This window comes from Excalfactoria chinensis, chromosome 3, assembly GCF_039878825.1.
Source record: "Excalfactoria chinensis isolate bCotChi1 chromosome 3, bCotChi1.hap2, whole genome shotgun sequence".
NCBI classification, from domain to species: domain Eukaryota; kingdom Metazoa; phylum Chordata; class Aves; order Galliformes; family Phasianidae; genus Excalfactoria; species Excalfactoria chinensis.
The window spans coordinates 67179977-67197854 of NC_092827.1; the positions used below are offsets into that span (position 1 = coordinate 67179977).

General features: G+C 38.9%; 1 protein-coding gene across 1 annotated transcript in view; it reads right to left on the reverse strand.

Moving 5' to 3' along the window:
- Positions 1–944: 944 nt before the first annotated feature.
- The window catches only part of GALNT2 (polypeptide N-acetylgalactosaminyltransferase 2), an 88852-nt gene continuing 71918 nt past the window's right edge, over positions 945–17878 (reverse strand). Inside the window, exons 10-16 of the mRNA XM_072333084.1 lie at positions 17642–17745; positions 12979–13105; positions 9403–9495; positions 9149–9232; positions 7213–7339; positions 3921–4040; positions 945–2602 (exon numbers count right to left, since the gene is read on the reverse strand). Coding sequence (XP_072189185.1) covers positions 2447–2602; positions 3921–4040; positions 7213–7339; positions 9149–9232; positions 9403–9495; positions 12979–13105; positions 17642–17745 — 811 coding nt within the window. The 3' untranslated portion in view covers positions 945–2446. The remainder of the gene's footprint in view (positions 2603–3920; positions 4041–7212; positions 7340–9148; positions 9233–9402; positions 9496–12978; positions 13106–17641; positions 17746–17878) is intronic.

A 17878-nucleotide genomic window follows, 5' to 3' on the forward strand; every position in this document is an offset into this window, starting at 1 on the left:
ACTAAAGCCCCTGTGCACAGCATCCACGGGGAGTTAGTGAAAATATTCCTACTTTCTACGATACCAGTTGGCATTACAGACTTAAGAGGTGGAATACAGATATTTTTTTTCCCTTCCAATTCTACCTCAGACTTAAGAGGCCAATGCTCAGAGCCTCAACTTCTGATCTCAGTTGAGCACTGTTTACTATGATCGAAGTTGCAAGTGGAAATATCCATGGTAGAAGCCGAGTGCTTTCTCCTAAATTCTGCCTCCCCAAAACTTCAAGAACTGGTTTGCTGCTGAGCCCACATTTCAGCTTTTATTCTCCTGAATTCAGAAATCTACTGCTATGTTATGAGTCACGTTCTTCAAGTTCTCAGCTAGATTAAAAGGCTACAGGTACGCAGAGACAAAAAGATGGAAACTAGTTTACCTCCTGCATGGCCTCTAAAACAGGCTAGATTTGGACAAAATAGACTGTGAAGAACCAAAAGAAAAAAGGAAGAAAAAGTATTAATTACCCACATATCAAAAAACAAAAAGTCAGATGGATGAGAGAAGTTGGATTTAATGTCTACATCCAAAAGTTACGCAGATACTTGCAGGTCATAGCTTCAGAGACACAAGATATTTGTGGCACACTGACTGACACAATTAGAGCCATTTTTGACCAGAAGAATACCACCTCTGTACCTAACGTACAGATGCAGCCAAATGAAGCTGAAGAATAAGGAACTACTCTACCTCCAGAAACAAATAAAGAGGGGACTGCACTGGAGTTGTACAGTACAGCAGATGTTTTTCATCTCCTTGCAACCAACACTTACATTTTTCCCCAAGATCCATATCTTACCAAAACCACTTCCTGGCACTGCATGCCTGCACTGTTTCTTCTTTTTTTCACCTCCCACCAATGCTGCGTCACTTATCAGTGCTGAAACTACTTACTCACTTTTCATTTTAAAAGGTCATTCAAGCATTTATTTATTTTAATTTTAAAAAAGTACATAGTCTATGCAAACATAAAGTACAGGTCAAAGTTGATTTAACTTTGACAGTGTTGTTTTAATATAAAAATGACATCAGCTGAATCGAAGCTGTAAAACTCACGGGCTCTATGGTGAAAAACACCACGTAGGATCTGCTGGTATCCAGACTGATTCCCAGAGCCGAACCTGAATCCACCCAAAAAGCCCCGTATAATGAAACGAAACAAAAAAAAGCAAGAAAATTCCCCAGCAGCAGGCCTATAAATTAAGTAAGTGCAATTCAGAGATATTACCTAACTGCTCATCCTTGCAAATTAAAATTCAGACCTCGTGCTGTCAACAGTGACGCTCCCTTCCATATTACTCTCAGAACTCAAGAGGGGAGAGTTTGAGACAAGGAAATTTTTGTGATGAGGGCCCAGAATAACATTGTGCTGAACCCACATGGCTGCATCTGTGCAAGATCTGCACCGTTTGTACAATCTTGGTAATGAAGAGGAATATTTCAGGACATAATGTTACAGAAATCATCAACACAAATATCAAGTACAAGATTAACGATATCCAGAGCACATGTAATGAATTTCCAAGCTGGAAGAAACAATCCGAGCAATCATCTGTGCAGATGCATTGGCTTATTCTGCTATTTTCTTTCTCCTCCTGAGTTTCATGATCTCCAGTGAGGGTGAAGCTTCAAGAAGTAGATCCAGTTTGCAAAGCAAAAGCATCCAGTGTTAGCACGGACATCATACTCGGCAGCACAAAATCTGCACCTTCATTAAGATTCACTCTCCTAGCACTCCGATCCAATTTCTGGTTATTACATCATATGTCAACATTATCAACGACATCGTTGATAATTACAGGGTGATGAAAATTGATATAAATCATTGGGAGCTGGCAATATATATGTTTTATATATTTATATTTAGAGTCCATCATAGAAAAGTTCATATTCAAATTACCAAGTACACACAGGAAAAAAAAAAACAAACAAAAAACAAACCAAAACCCAACAAAAACCGTTCAAAATGACACTTCTGTTTTTGGAAACAACAAACAATGCATTTCTATGTAAATGGAGATTTCAAATGACCTTCTCCTGGCAGTTTTCCCACCCTCCCTCCCAGACCCTGTTCCCCACAGGCGTTTTTCAAGATCCGTTTTCTATCATACATCGGTTGTTCCTAGAGTTAGTTATCTGCTGTGCAAGTACGTAACTGAAGACAGAAAGGAACCGTTTAAAGTCTTCACACCGAGAAGGAGCTGTGCTGCAGCCACGTTCAGTGAAATCTTTGCAGTGCTCTGAGTCCACCGGTTCCCTGGTGTTCGCTTCAGCACTCTCCTACTTTCAGATAAAGATGGAATACTGAGGTATATAAGTTCCGTGGAAAGTTTTAAGAAATACATCAGTAATTCAATCAAAACTTTGCCCGATGTCTATGAGTTGAAACAGCATTTTTTGCTTGTAAGTCCTACTGCTGAAGATTAAGTGTGAATTTCCACTGTTGTGATAAGGAAGGACTGCAGATCTCAACAGTGAGACCACCATTTTTGGCGTTTCGGCTGTCTAGACAGAGGTTGCTGCCAACGTGCCTCAGTTTAGAGTTGCTTTCAATTTGTTCCCATTTCTGGAAGAGAGAATAAAGTTATTAAGCGTTAAAAATCAAGGAAAAAAATTGCATTCTATATCCCATCAATTGAAATCTTCATGTGCTTTCCTGGCTCGTACTTAGGAGAGATGTGTATACTGCAGTAATGCAGTTTAGACAATCCTTGATTAAGGGTATGTACGTTATAGAAAGCCTTGCCAAAGCAACCATTCTTTCAGCTAATGCACTGCATGAGATATAGAATACACCAAACCATTTTTCCTCTGCTTCAGCACTTCTCAAATATGTTGTCACACCATATTTGACTTTCCGATGCCTTCGGTTTGAGGAAGAAAGTAAGTCACAGAACCCATCCGCAACATCACCACTACTAATACAGTTCAGAACATAAAGAAGTGAGAAGCACAATCACCAAAGGTGAGCAAAGGTCAGTCAGATGCCTTTCAGTTACAAAGACACCAACTGGTTAGTCTGTGCTGCCAGAAGCACTGTTGCCCAAGGTGATGCCAAGGACAGGCAGAGTAAATACAAAATGTAAGATGTGAAAAGACTTTCTGCTGTATTTCCTTTGAATTCTGCCTTTAAGCCTTATCAGGAAAATATCACCTCCTCGGTTTCTTTATCTGAAAAGCGGCAAGAGTGTTTTTTCTTCATCAAGACATCAACATCTCAGGCAAATGTTTGCAAATACAGAAATACGGAAACAAGGAAGGGAACAAAAAAAATCAGAACTGATGACTTTGCAGAAACAGAACAGTTACATGACAACTGACAACAACAAAAAGATGATATGAGTCTGCAAACGCAATTTTCCTCAGGCGTGGCAGACAGATGAAGTAGCACTGCTGCATTAGTAAGGAGCCTAGCAATGGAGTCTAGTACTGTTATAAACAGGTCACGGCTGAAAAGAAGAAAGGAAAGCTAACCCACCCTCCTGAGACTGACTACGTTATCTTCAAACTTCGCTGAAGGCCTTTCAAATACACATCATGGAACATATACTTTATTTCAGAAAATGGACGGGATGGTTGAAGACTGCCACACATCAGTGCCGCTGTGAAGGGTGAAGCCTTTATATCAGGCCAAATTGGAGATAACAGCTCTATACGTTATTGTAAGATTGTCACTGGCTTATAGAAAGGAAAGGTTAATATACGAGATTGTTCTTGCTTCTCTGCAGGACATCACGTATCCAAATTTTATGCATGCAAAGAATGATGCAGAGCAAAGAGTAGAATCTTTAGAACAGAATACAGACACCAGTGTGTGTTTTTGCGCTCTCACTCACAACCCTTGTTTTCCCACTCTCCATAGAGTACACTCAGGACATACTGACCTGTCTGCTGTCATTCTCCCTGCAGCCCTGAAGTTTTATTAGTGAACCAGGCGCTCTGTCCACAACAGTAAGGCACAAATCCATATGTTTCACTGACTTGTCCTTTGTTAAGGCCCATTCCTAAGAAAAGGAAGTAAAATATAAGAGCAGTATACAAAATCAGTCATACTAAGTTACGCATGAGTTACACCTGCCATGTCTACATCCACAGCACAGGTTAAACTCCTGTGAATGGCTCAGTAAGAGCATTAGTACAATTTATTGTTTTCCGACAGAGAAGGGGATGAGAAAAATGGTACATCTCAAACAGTAATTTCATTTACTCCAGTCGCCCCAAATTGACGCCAGGCTGGGCTAGCTGACTGCTCCCTCTACTGGCTTTACTGAGGTACAACAGCAAGTCACAGGTCCACAAGTTTAGGGTCAGCTTTTAAAGCAAGTTATCTAACCAGTTACATTTTCTATGTATCTACCTATAGCTATATAGGTTATATATAACTTTTGCATTACATATATGAAAAAAAGCAAGCTTGTTCTGCAATGTCATCGGTCACCCTATCCACACACTAGGTAATGCACATATGTCTTTAGGGAAAACAGTTCCTAATGATAGAGGTCACCAGAAAGCAGAACACAAGGCAGCCAAGCTCAGAGATAACAGGAGAATGAGACTTTCATCCTGAAGTGTACAACAGAATTTCCTTTAAATGCATATAAGCAAGCAGTTTCTTAAATGATGAGCAAAGAAAAGCTGTTCTGTATGCACCACTGCCCAGCTGGTCTTACCTCAGTGTCCTCCTACACAGGACCTGATCCTGCCCTAACGTTCAGACTCTGCATGCCTCTCACCCTAAAGTTTGGTCTCCAGGATCCAGATTGGTCTCTGTGCGTCTCATTATCCTTTAAGGAAGGAAGTTTATCTCCTTTCTCACTAGAGCCACACTAACTCTTACTCATTGCTACTTAAAAAGGAAAAATTAACTTCACTCCAGTGAGCTCAAAGGAATCGGGGTTGTGTAACACAAGAACCTAGATATACTAGCTCATGTCTGGCTATATTTAGTGTTATTTTGTAAGCAGTGAGAGTTTCAGAAAGAAATTAGATGCCTAGTCCCATCCAATTTTTCAGCTTATTTTCTGATGCTGTAACTGATGTTCAGCTTGCACGATCACTTAAACCCAGTAGATTTAACAGTGATTAAATTCCTTTGAGAACAGATGCTCAGGAAACAATTAGAACTTCTCTCCAATGTGATTACCAGCAATCGTCATCGTACAGGAAGCAAGCCCAGTAGCACATCGTTAGATGGCCACCATATTATGCAACCTCTCAAATAATAACAACTGACTACGCAAAACAAAAAAGACAAATCTGCATATCCCTTTTCTTGTCTTCCAAAACAAAAAGCTGAAAGCTTTTCCTTTTGTTCCCAATGCATCTTTTTTTCATTACGTTCAGACCGGATACTAGGAAAAGGTTCTGCACCAGCAGGCAGTGGGCATGGAACGGGCTGCCCAGGACAGCAGGCATGGCTCCAAGTGCTGGAGTTCAAGGAGCAATTGGACATCATTCTCAGACAGAGGGCTTGGATTCGGGGTGTTGCTGTGTGGAGCCAGGAGCTGGGCTCCACGGCCACTGTGGGTCCCTTTCAACTCAGAATATTCTGTTCAGTTTTAATCTCAGATGACAACAAAATGACTTGCCTTCTCAGTTTTTTTTGTCCAAGGCCAACTAGCATCATTAACAGCCACTTTTAACAACTTAAGGAAGTAAGCAAATATTTTTAGAGCTCATCAGCAGGCACAAGTGCCCCTGAAAAAGAAGATTTATACTCAGTAATGACATTTGAAAATACTGTGTTAAAATTCAGGTTTAAGAATCCTGCAGCAAAAGGAAGTTAAAGCCTTGAAGATACCGATTTTTACATCTTTATCCTTCCATAAGAAGACCAGAAAAGGCCGAGACAAACCAGCAACCAGCTCATCTAAAAGCAAAAGTTACAGCTTCACACAGGTTCCAAGCTCTGCAGCTGGAGATATCTATGTGAAGGCCCTTCGTAGTGTAAAACAGAATGTACAGGTGCTTCAGTATTGGACGAGGGAAGGACTGAAAGAAGCCTGCACGTATCTATAAAGAATATACAGGATAACCAGAAACTACCAAAACTTCTGCTCTGAGGCAATTCTTTGACACAGTTATCCTTTCTTCTGAAAAAATACAATAAAATCCTGTGCTGTTCTGAAGACATGCATTATCAGATAGATAAGAGAAAACACCCCCCCAATTATATTCCCTTTAATGATATGGAAGACACATCTCAGATGTACAATGGCAATTCAAATCAACATTATACACCGCCTGAAATAACTTACTTACGTTAGGCTTTATCTGATTATAGGGTTTTCCCCTTCTAATCTAAATCAGAGCACAAAATCCTGATACAATCATTCTTTCAATAGTCGATCTGCAGTTGGTCAGGCTTCTGATCTAACACGTGCATTTGATTATCAGCTTTAAATTTATTATATTTATAATCACGTTGGTTCTGAAAACTTTAGTGACCACACAAAATAGTGAGTACATACTCACATACTTTGTCAATAACGACGAAGCCATGACTGCATAATTAGGTCCTTTACAATAATGTCCCCATCTACAGATGTGACATATTTGCAAGTAGGATCAAATACAAATTGCAATGGGATCAAAAGTAGGATCAGACATGTTTTGTTGGAGCACTGCCTTTACTAGGAGCAAATAGGAGATGGAAGTTTAGACACCTCTGTTTTCTGGAAGAGCTGAACAGAAATCTGAGCCATTTTTTACATGCCACTACCACAAACTGGAAATTACTAATACGGCATCACAGTAAAGCACCCTTCTGACTTTGCTGACCTTAGGCCACATGCTCAACAATCCATATCTTTTCTCAAGAAAACTTCCTCCAAAATCAAACGTACCAATTAACGGATTAAAGCTTTTTGTGAAAGCCTAAAACTCCTGGGAAAGATCACTGGCCTCTAGAATAAAAATAAACACTAATAGACAAAAAAGGAGGAGGTTAACCTGATCTTACTGAACGAACCTCTCTGCTCAGATTCTAACCCTGAAAATGCAAAACTGCCTTTGAGGGAGAAATCTGTACATCAGACTGCCTAAATAAGTGATTTGTTCATCTGAGTTCGTGTTCCTACCACCATCACACAGTACATGGTTGAGTTAGTTTCAATTTATTTTTAAATCCTAAGACCACATATGTTGGAACAAAAAAAACACAAATATCATACAGACCTGGTTTCCTCCGGCATTATGACATTCATAAACTCCAACAACACCATCTGCAAAATGGCCCAACGTATCAAGGCAATTGGTACCCTGCTGCAAAGCTCCAAAAGCTATATCCTGATGATCGGGTACCCTAAAATAAAACCAAAAATATCTACCTCAATCAGTTTATCTTTGATATTTCTTTTAGCTTCTCACCAAGTATTTTTAAGATGAGAGATATGAGTGATAACTACTCTCTGGAAATTCCAGTCATCTTCTGAAGACAAATTTCTGATCAGTAACTGATCAAACACAAACCTGCAAGCTTAGGACATAAGCAGAAAACAAGGATGAACCTACAAACTCAGCATGACGATCAAATTAAAGGTGACAACATCATCATTTGAGGTCACTCATATCTTCATGCTATCAGTTCAGATGAGCACACCTTGTTTTTTTTCCAGGCAAGCCATCAGAAATGTTCTACTTTTGTCCCAAACTGCTCTTTACTGAAATGTTAGAAATTAGGGTTGAAGGGGAAAAAAATAAGAGTGTTTTACTCATACTTATTTTTAAACAGTTGCATATAAGGTGGAACTCATATAGTCTGGAAGTACATGGGCAAACACATTCAGATACCTTTGTGGGGCAGGGAGACCATAAGTTCATATTAAACAGAAAAGCAAGAGCGCACAAACTCCTTTAAAAACTTCAGACTATAATAAGAACATCATAATTCAACCCAGCAGAATGAGCACAAGGGAGGTGACGCAGAATAAGATAACATTACACCCCAGTAATGCTTATTGTAGCATATTTCCCAAGAAAAATTGCAAGCCATATTTCTTCTGATAAATTAAATACAAATAAATACCCTCTGGCACTTTTAATAAGAGAAATACAGAATAACTTTCCTCCTCAGCACTATCCTGGTTCATGAGACTCTTTAGCACACATGGTTTTGTACATCGTATACCAAGGCTGTAATGGCTGATGCTCTTGCATTCCAAGCCCGTATTCCATTACTAACAACCCAATTTCACTGACACAAAGTGTCCTCAGCAAGAAGTATTCCCATGAATCGCACACACAGTATCTCACGATTGTGCAACCAATGTTATGTCAACAGAAGACAAAGAAGCTTATAGAGTCAGATACCAAAGCAGCAGGGTTGGTACTAGAAGGTCTTTCATGTCCCTTTTAACTCAAGACACTGTGATTTTGTGACCCTACAGACATACCTATTAACACATTAATGAACGAAAATCTTGTCATTTAAGAAGTGCTAAAAATGTTTCTTTGAGGATTTTTCATCAGTTCATATACATTCTGTGGCAAAAATTATCCCTTTCTATCATGTATTATGTCAATGCTGTAAGCACTGATTCATTTTGCAGGAAGTGTTAGTAATGTTACCCATATTTTCAGTTTGTTTTTTCCTCTACACGTGCATAAAGGTTAGCTCTTGTTCACTGACAGAGTAAGTGATAATACAACATGTGACATAGCTTCTCAGAGCAAAGCATTTACCAATGCTTACAAAACTTGCTCGGTTTTCTTTTCTGCTAGCTTCTGTTATTTCTGCTGTATGAGATTCAGCTTTCTCACTCAGCTAGTCACATGCCTTGGTGAAGGCAAAACTCTAAAAGGGAAGACAACAGGATAGAGAGCAATGCACCCTCAAGCAAAAAAAAAAGCCCATGTAGGAGACTAGCTTCAGGCTCAGACGAGTTCAGGGCTTTGGATGCTGTTCTCTGAAATACTGCAACTACAGCCGCAATTCCATGTAAGTGGAAAAGACTACTTGGATAAAATGGATTTTTAGGAATTAGAACAAAACAATATCAAAAGCAAATAAGCCCACAATTATATTTTACTTCCAAGAGAGGGGAAAGATGAACCAATGATTTCATAAGACAAACCAAAACTCCACATCATCCCAGATTCAGATGAAACTCACCGTAACTCGGGATAAACATTTTCAAGATACCACTTGAAGGGTTTGCAGCTGAGTCTTTTTCTGAGTTCCATGCGGCTTTGAATACTGGAAAGGGAAAATGAAGAATGGTTTTCAAGATCTGGATGCATTAATGAATATAAACAAAACCCAGGTTTCTCAGAGGATCTACATCTTAAGGAGATAAGTGCCATCACTACTTACACCTCAGAAGCCACTGTTTTTTGAAGGAGGAGAAAGAAGTAATTATGACTTACTTGCCATAAGGTACATTCCTGGCTGAAGGCACTGCTGCATAATAGAAATTCTTGTACTCATCCATCCAGACTTCTGCTGCCCTGCGTGTATTTCTAGGGACAATCACATGAAAACAAAATGTTATATTTTCCCCCAACTGCAATTAAACAATGTAATTTATTCTTGGTTTGATTTTAATCCTTCTTAGTACTACATCATCAGTTGCCTCAAGCCAGGCAGAAGATTTCCTATTAAAGACCCAAGTAACAGAAAATCACTAGAAAAAAAAAATCACATGACTGAAATCAATAAATTTAGAACTAATGCCTTTTCCACACTCTTTGCTGCTTCATATTTTCATCTGGAATTTAATCCACGTCCTGGAATTCTTTCTGTAAGCTTCAGGGAATGTTGTTGGTTTTGCTGTTTAATACGATTTGACAGACCAAATTCAGTGAGTCTTCACCTGAGTAAGCAAGCTAATTGGAAACACAAAATCTCAACAATTGGCAATATTTAATGATGTATTTCACCTTGCTGAAAACAGATATGCTAACTTCAGCAACACATTTTCAGCCTGCATCTTACTACTACCAGCATAGCACTCAACATTCCAAGAAGACATAAGCTGTTGTGACATCCAAAGCCTATGAACCAAACAAGTCTACTGTAACAGAGCAGACAGTGCTTAGAAAAATTTTTTCAATACTTGAAGATTCAGAGATGAATTACTGCAGTAAATGTAAAGGAAAAAAAAGCTAACCAGGATTATTTGCCTCAAATCAAATGGCTAACTAAAATTTCTGCATTTATGCAAGCCGTGTGTTTACAGCTCCCTTTGGACTGTGAGATTATAAGGTGTTTTTTTCCCTGTCTCCTGGCTTCCATGTAAAACTCATCTCCTTCTATTGTTTGTAATTTCATTGAATTACTTCCCTTGCAACTGTCATGCTCTGAAGCTTATTTTACATTTGGCAGTAAGTTCAGTCCTAAGCAGCCAGAGTAAATGCAGTCAGCCAGCAACTTCTTGGTATGATTCTTTCCAAATTAGAAGGCAGAACTAGCCAGGACAATTTCAGTTCTTCTTGCAAGTTGCTAAGAGAGGAGGAGGTGGGGAAAGAGAAAAAAAATAAAGACAAAAAAACACAAGGCAGACTTCAATCATTTGCTGTTTGAGGACCAATATTTTCCTTGCAAAGATTCCTTTGTGTGTTTTTATGGTAAGCAAAAGCCCATTCAATCCAGATCAGACTATTTTAGTTCAAATTCTTTTGTAATCTGTCAGGCCTTAATGACTGTCACTCAGCAATCAGCTTGGCTATCATCTATTCACAGGCTAAACCAATTTTGGTGGTGGGAGAGATACTAATTGGTTTGCCAGGGGGGTTAACAACTCAAAAGGCACTTCCAAGGCCAGTATGCATCTCTGCATCACACTTTTACACAACCAAAGATTAAGAACTCAGACACAGTGCAGTATGGATATGGAAACGGTATAGATGCTGAGGACTGCTCAAATTTGTAAGACCCCAAAGCAGCCAGACTACACAGTGTAGGGAACACTCAGCACTTTGATTAAACCACAGATGATGAAACTTTGCATCATGCCATCAGCGATAGTTTTGCACACACCAGACTAGGGTCTGTAAGGTTTATTAACTCAGATGAAATTGTGTTTTAAAGCAGCTGGCCCTCAAGCAGTAAAGCGTATATATGTGCAAAGCAAACCTAATCTAATACATTCTGCTAGAAGCAAGCTGCATCTGCCCACACCACTCAGCCAGGATGTCACCCCTTTTCTCCTCTTGTGCCACACGACTCCCAGTCTCTCATCCAGGATCGATTTGTTTTGGCTGCCCAAAGGCAGTGCATACTGGCTAGTCAGCTAAAAATAGGACGCTTACCCACTGCACTCCAGAACAAATTACATACAGTCAAGGGACAGATGATTGTATAAGCTAATGAGTCCCAACTGCACAAGCAGTGATTCCAAGCACCAAGTTTTTTTGGCACCATGGCTCCACACATTTGATAATGTCTGCACTATGAGGGTATCCCATTACCTTGGGTTTCACATTCTCTCACTGCTAAAAATACATTATTTTTTTTTTAAAGGAATTTTGTTATATTAGCTTGACACACAAGGCAGCTGTCTGAGAAAGAAACAACCTTCAACTAAAAAGCAAGGTTGGCAAGTTGCTGTAAAGCGATATATAAGTTTTCTAGGTCAATTCAAAAATAATTCCAATGAAACAAAGAACTTTAATGGCGCTTCAGAATTTGAGACAGCTGGACAGTCAAGGACAATGGCAATAAACCACTTGCAGAGAAAGATAGATCTGGATAGAGGGATGCAAGTGCCCAAGATGAAAGTTCGCGGGCTTTACTTGGCCTCATCATTCAGGCCCAGGTGGTATCTCTTTTTAAAGTCATTTCGAATATAAATAACAAGAAAACAAAATGTATCCCCAAAAAAATCTATCACAGTAGCTGTCAGGAAATTTGAGTGATTAAATCACAGCGATTATTTGACTTAATAGCAACAAAATCTAAAAGCTGCCATCCCAATATAAATGCAGAATCTTCACCAATGTAAATGATACATTTGTGATGTATGCTCTTGTTCATTTTTACTACATTTTTACTGTAGCACATAGAACTCAAATTATAGGGTAGCAAGAAAATCCCTCCTACGCCTACTACAAGAAGCAACGACAGTGACTTTATATTACCAGGCTACTAAATTGATGACAATTGATTAGTGTGGTGCTGCAGGTATAACCTATGCAGAAGAAAATTTATACCCCTAAGGTGGTTCCTCAAGCTCAGGTGAAGCACTACTCCAAATATACTGGCAGCTTGAAACATTCTTACGGACTTAAACACATTTTCACTCTGCGCTGTGGCTCCATATTCTTCAAAAATAAAGAAATGATTTAAATTTGAAGCTCTTAACTTGCAAAAGCTTTTACTCAGACTTAGCTTCTTTGGACCCTGCAGTATGAAATCCAGTTCTCTAAACCAAAAATGCTTCCAAAGCCAGAACTGACAGAGCCATGGTCAAAATCCCTGTCATACAGCGCTCACTGCCTTAACCCGTATGACTTAGAACATTATGAACGTGAATCAGGAATTGCTGTTCTCATTCTACAGAAAAAAAGATGAAACATCTCCATTTGTCTCCATGTTTTTAAATCAACAATAAAATTAACACACATGCTTATCTATGCTCTTACTAGTGATGTTTCTTAGGTTTACACAAAAAGCATTTTAGTCACGTTATGAGAAAGGAAGATACAATGAAGAATTAAGCATCCAACAGCCTGGTACAATATGCCAGAATTTGCCTACAGGATCACTTGTGTATCTCATACTGGTTCCTTAATAACAAAAATAAAGCAAATTCCTAACCTACCTAACCTAACCTATTGTATTCTGGGTCTTAGAGAATAATGAAATTGTTTCTAAAAAAAAGATGTATGGGACTGTATGGTGCTTCTTTTAAAGGTCCCTAAAATTAAATTACTGCCACCTGCTGATCATTTTGAAGAAATTCAAATTATCACTATTTAGCTGAGGATCAGCAGAAGAGTTACCTTGCAAATACAGTACCACTCCCACCAGGAAACGTGTACGGATGTTGCTTGCGGAATACGTGACCCACTCTGCTGCAAGGGATGATTTCTAGGCTCCCACCACATTGCCAAACTCGGAACGAGATCTCTACAGTGAAAACATAAAAGAACAACATCAAAAATACATCACAAAATACTGTAATTTTGTACGGTTGTTTTTAAACAAAGAAACCGGTAATTGCTGAGAAGATCAATAAGATCGATTTCTGAGAAAATCTGGGATAAAACCAAGGCATATTTTAGTTTATTATTCTCCAAACTCAGAAGAAATAACTGCATTAACTCAGAAGCAAAACTGCATGCCTTCTCTCATCTGAGCAGTACTCTCCACAAACTCACAAATGATGCTGAAATTTGCCAGAATAAGTAAACTTTGTGTGTTCTGTTGCTGTGCTTTATGTAAATGGTAAATAACAGTGGATTCATTTAGCATAAATTATCTAATCTATAATTTTAAAAAAGCTGAAGATTAAAAAGAATACCAAGTATATTCAAGGCAAGATAAAATAACAGATGCAAGCTCCTGGCTTGATTTGAACACAGAGTAACAACTTATATAAATCAATGGCTATGGACACTATCATTCTAAACCAATCTAGCAAGCTAACTTCAGTAGCGAAGACAAGGTCTAGATATATATTGCATGTTTCTCAGCTTAGACCTCTGACAGCAGAAGTGACCGAGTACAAGTCCTAGAACTTGTCTTCATTCATGTGAAGTACAAGGGTGCTTGCAGTAGTACTGTTTCAACATGGATGTATTTCCCCCTCTTAGTCTAGCAGCTGCAGCAGGTCACCATCTCCTACCCTTAGTCTATTAATCATCATTCAGTATCTTTCCATAGATTAATAAATAAATAAATAAATAAGCAACTGTAATGCAAAGTCAAATTCCACTTTTCAAACTATACTATAAACTATATGTAAGTACCATTCTTCCTCCAGAAGCCCTCCTCTTACATATATAAAAGTCTTTAAACTTCATCATTTCAAAACATAAAGCAAGAAAATCTAAAGGTTAGCAGCAAGCATGTCCTCTCAATCATAGAATCCTTAGAGTTGGAAGAGACCTTTAAAGGCCATCTAGTCCAACTCCCCTGCAATGAACAGGGAGACGAACAGCCAGATCAGGTTGCCCAGGACCTGGTCCAGCCTTTCCTGTAATGTCTCCAGGGAAATGGCATCCACCACATCACTGGGCAATCTGTTTCAGTGCCTCACCACCCTCACTGTAAAATACCTTTTCCTTATATCTAACCTAAATCTGCCCTCTTTTAAGCCTGAAACCACTTCCCCTTGTTCTATCACCACAGACTCTGATAAAGAATCTGTCCCCTTCTTTCCTGTTCGACTGGTCTGACCAGAAGAAGAATAGGTGCTGTCATTTCAAACTAAGACAAGGCGAGTTAACTGCTTTTCTTCTGAATGATCTTTGCTCTTTGCAAGAATTCTAATTTTACTTCAGTAAAAATTTCTGTTGAATCAAGGCCAGTTAGTCATATTATATATATATATTATATCTAGATAATCAACACAGTCCAATCTGCAGACATCCAGTCTTCAAAAAAATATTAATGACAACAGCACTATCTCTGGCAGTAACGTATGGCCTTGATATTATAGCTAAATTAACATGAGAGGATAGGCAAATGACTTATAAAAGCAACTGAACATGGCATTCTCGCCACACATTTTTCACAGCACTGACTTTATTCTTATCTCTTATTTTGTGCTAAGAACGACAAAAATTGGGCATTACAATAAATGACTGTTCAGTATCTCTATTAAGCTAGCAAAAAAAAAAAAAAAAAAAGTGCTGTTATGTAGTGCTCTTGTTAAAATGATGAATTTTGAATGCTACATCCAAAACATCAATACCATCTTCATTAATGATCTGGATGATGGGGTACAGTGCATCCTCAAATCTGCAGATGGCATGAAACTGGAGTGAGCGTCTGATTCGGAGGGACACTGACAGGCTGGAAAGGTATGCTGACAAGAATCTCACAAAAGGAGAAGTGCAGAGGCCTGCACAGGAGCAAACCCAAGCACCAGTACATGCTGGGGGCCACCCAGATGGAAAGCAGGCTCTATAAAATAGGACCTGGGGGTTCTGGTGGATATCAAGGTGAACACAAGGCAGAGGCATGCCTTTGCTCCTAGTAAGGCTGATAGTATTCTGAGCTTCCTTAGGCTAATTATCACCACCAACTTGAGAGCAACGACCTGACCCCTCTACTTAAGATGGGTGATGCCACACCTAGAATACTGTAAAATGTTCTGGGCCAGCCAGTAAAAGAGACATGGATGTAACCTCAAGAATCTAATGTAGGGATGGAGGGACTGGAGCATCTCTCTTATGAGGAGAGCCTGCAAGAGCAGGCACTGTTCAGTTAGGAGAAAAGAAAGCTCAGGAGGGATAAACACCTCAGGTGTCTATAAACACCTGAAGGGAGCCTGCCAAGTGGTCAGAGGTGCTCTTTGCCAAGACAAGGAGCAACAGGCATAAACTGGAACACAAAAGACTCCAGCTAAACTTCATGAAGAACTTCTTCACCATATACATATACATATACAGTAAAAGTGTTATCAGTCAAATTTGGAAACTGTGTGAAAATGCACCATATCTTATCAGTAAGAACAGTCACTTGGCTAATACAGGATTTACACTAGGCACAATACTGCAAGCTGACGCACCTATTATATGAGTATAGTTGAACTTATACTAATGTGAAGAAAATCTCACAACTGCTCTGTACATGCCTGCAAGAAAATGCAAATTTAAATGAAGTATGTTTAGATCTATTTTACAAGTCCATCTAGAAGATCATTTGCATGTAACATCAACTGACTGATTGAGAGATATGCCTGAGAATAAAGTGGCTGTACAAATATGCATATTAGATTTTGAACCACACATAACATATTTCCACTATCTGGTGCATGTGATCTATCGGTAATTAAATCATATGCCATGCAATTTTTATTCCTTTTCAGTTAACCTGGCAGCTACGAACAAATAATTAGCTGTCTGCTCTGATAGACCCTGTATTTTCAGGGAGCAGAGAAGATGCACCCCAAAGGCTCCATCTCCCCTCCCTCCCACTGCGGAAAAGAGAAAACTGAAAGCAACAGAGGAAACAAAGAGCTTTTTGCTTGCCATCTTTTCACACTGAGTAATGAGCTGTTGCTTGTGCCATTTATTACTATAAAATCCTCAATTATCAAAGCATACGAGCAGTTGCTAAGTTTTCAGGGAAAAAAAAGAGAGCGATTCAAGTACATGCTTACAGCTAATCAGATATTTAAGTGCTCTGGTGTCAGAAGAGGTTCTCAGAGGATAAAAGTATTGCTGCAGTAAATTTATTCAATGACTTTCCAGAACATTTTAAAACATGAAAAACAACAATGATGTTCAAAATTAATACAATTTAGCCACATGCAGCCAAATAGCAAGGGGGGTAAAATCCACAGAAAGTAATTGCTCAGAATAAGTAAAGAGTAAGCACCGCACAGGAAAGACAGAGGAGACTGTAAGGATGTTTCTTCCAGCATTCCAGTTCCTTATGTGAGCATTAAGCAAGTGGTTACAGTATCTCTGTATTTAGAGGTGTACCGGATGAAAAAGACATTTTCTTGTAGGCCATGTGTGCCTAATGCAGATAATTCAGTAGCTAAAAACACTCATGAGGTTTTACAAGTTCAAGGTATTTTAGGATTTCACAACTAGCCCAGCAATAGAGGCATTTTAATCCTCAGAATTGGTCCTAAACAGGCTATTTAGAATGCCTGAGATGATCTCTACCTTGAAAAACTAAATTAATGACATACTGTAACTCATGAGCAATCGCTCCACCCAAATATTTCATTGACTACAAACACACTAGTCTTAGCCGAGGGATAATACTGCAATGCAAAGAGCCAAAAGCCAAATCTAACCACAAGGTCAAAGTAATGGCTAAAGTGCAAGTCCTTGGTCCCTCCTCCTTCCTCCTCAAACCCCACTCAAACATCTGAATATAAGGAATTCCAAAAAAAATGCCTTTCCAAGCATAATTATCTTGTTGAGCTATAACAGGGGTATAAAATGCAAACCCTAAGTTTAGAAGCCAGGCAGTACAATAGGATTAATGGTAAAAAGATTACTTTTTGGACAGATGCTTTGATTGATTTCTTAAAGTGTATTTAAGAACATTAAACTCACGAACTCCCGTGCTCTGATTTTTGTCACTAAATTTCACCAACGTTTTAAAACCTGCCTTAAATTGTCAGCACTTAACACTGTATTTTAATCGATAACATTAGAGGATGATACAGCTTTCAAATAAGGCATCGTTTTTGAAGAGAATTTCCTATCTGCATCCTTAGTTTATTTCATTTTACCTGTCAAGTTGCTTAACTGCACAGTAAGCAAATACTTCTGTCTCTTCATAGGATAAAATTGCTAAATGTTAATTCTTACACACTGAAACCTTCTGGATTTTGCCAATAACGCACCTGAAGCTTCGACTGTTCTTTAATCCTCTTTGCACAAAACCATGAAGACCATGAAACTATGAAAGTAAAAGCAAAGCTGAAACCTGCTTTCCTTTCAAAACTGATCTGAACTTACACCATGCACTTACCTAAGTTTTCTCCACCCCATACATCCATCATCATGTCATACTTCCCCAGTTCTTCAAAATAGGATTTGTCCATCACAAATAACCCACCAGCTATCATAGGTGTCCTAAACAGACAAGAAAAATTAAATTCAACACCTACAGAACCATGAACTGGGAGGTAACTGATTTGCATGTCAAGGTTAATACCTCCTTGAAAAAAAGCTGCAGTGTTTTCAAAGGCAACTAAGTTTACATCCA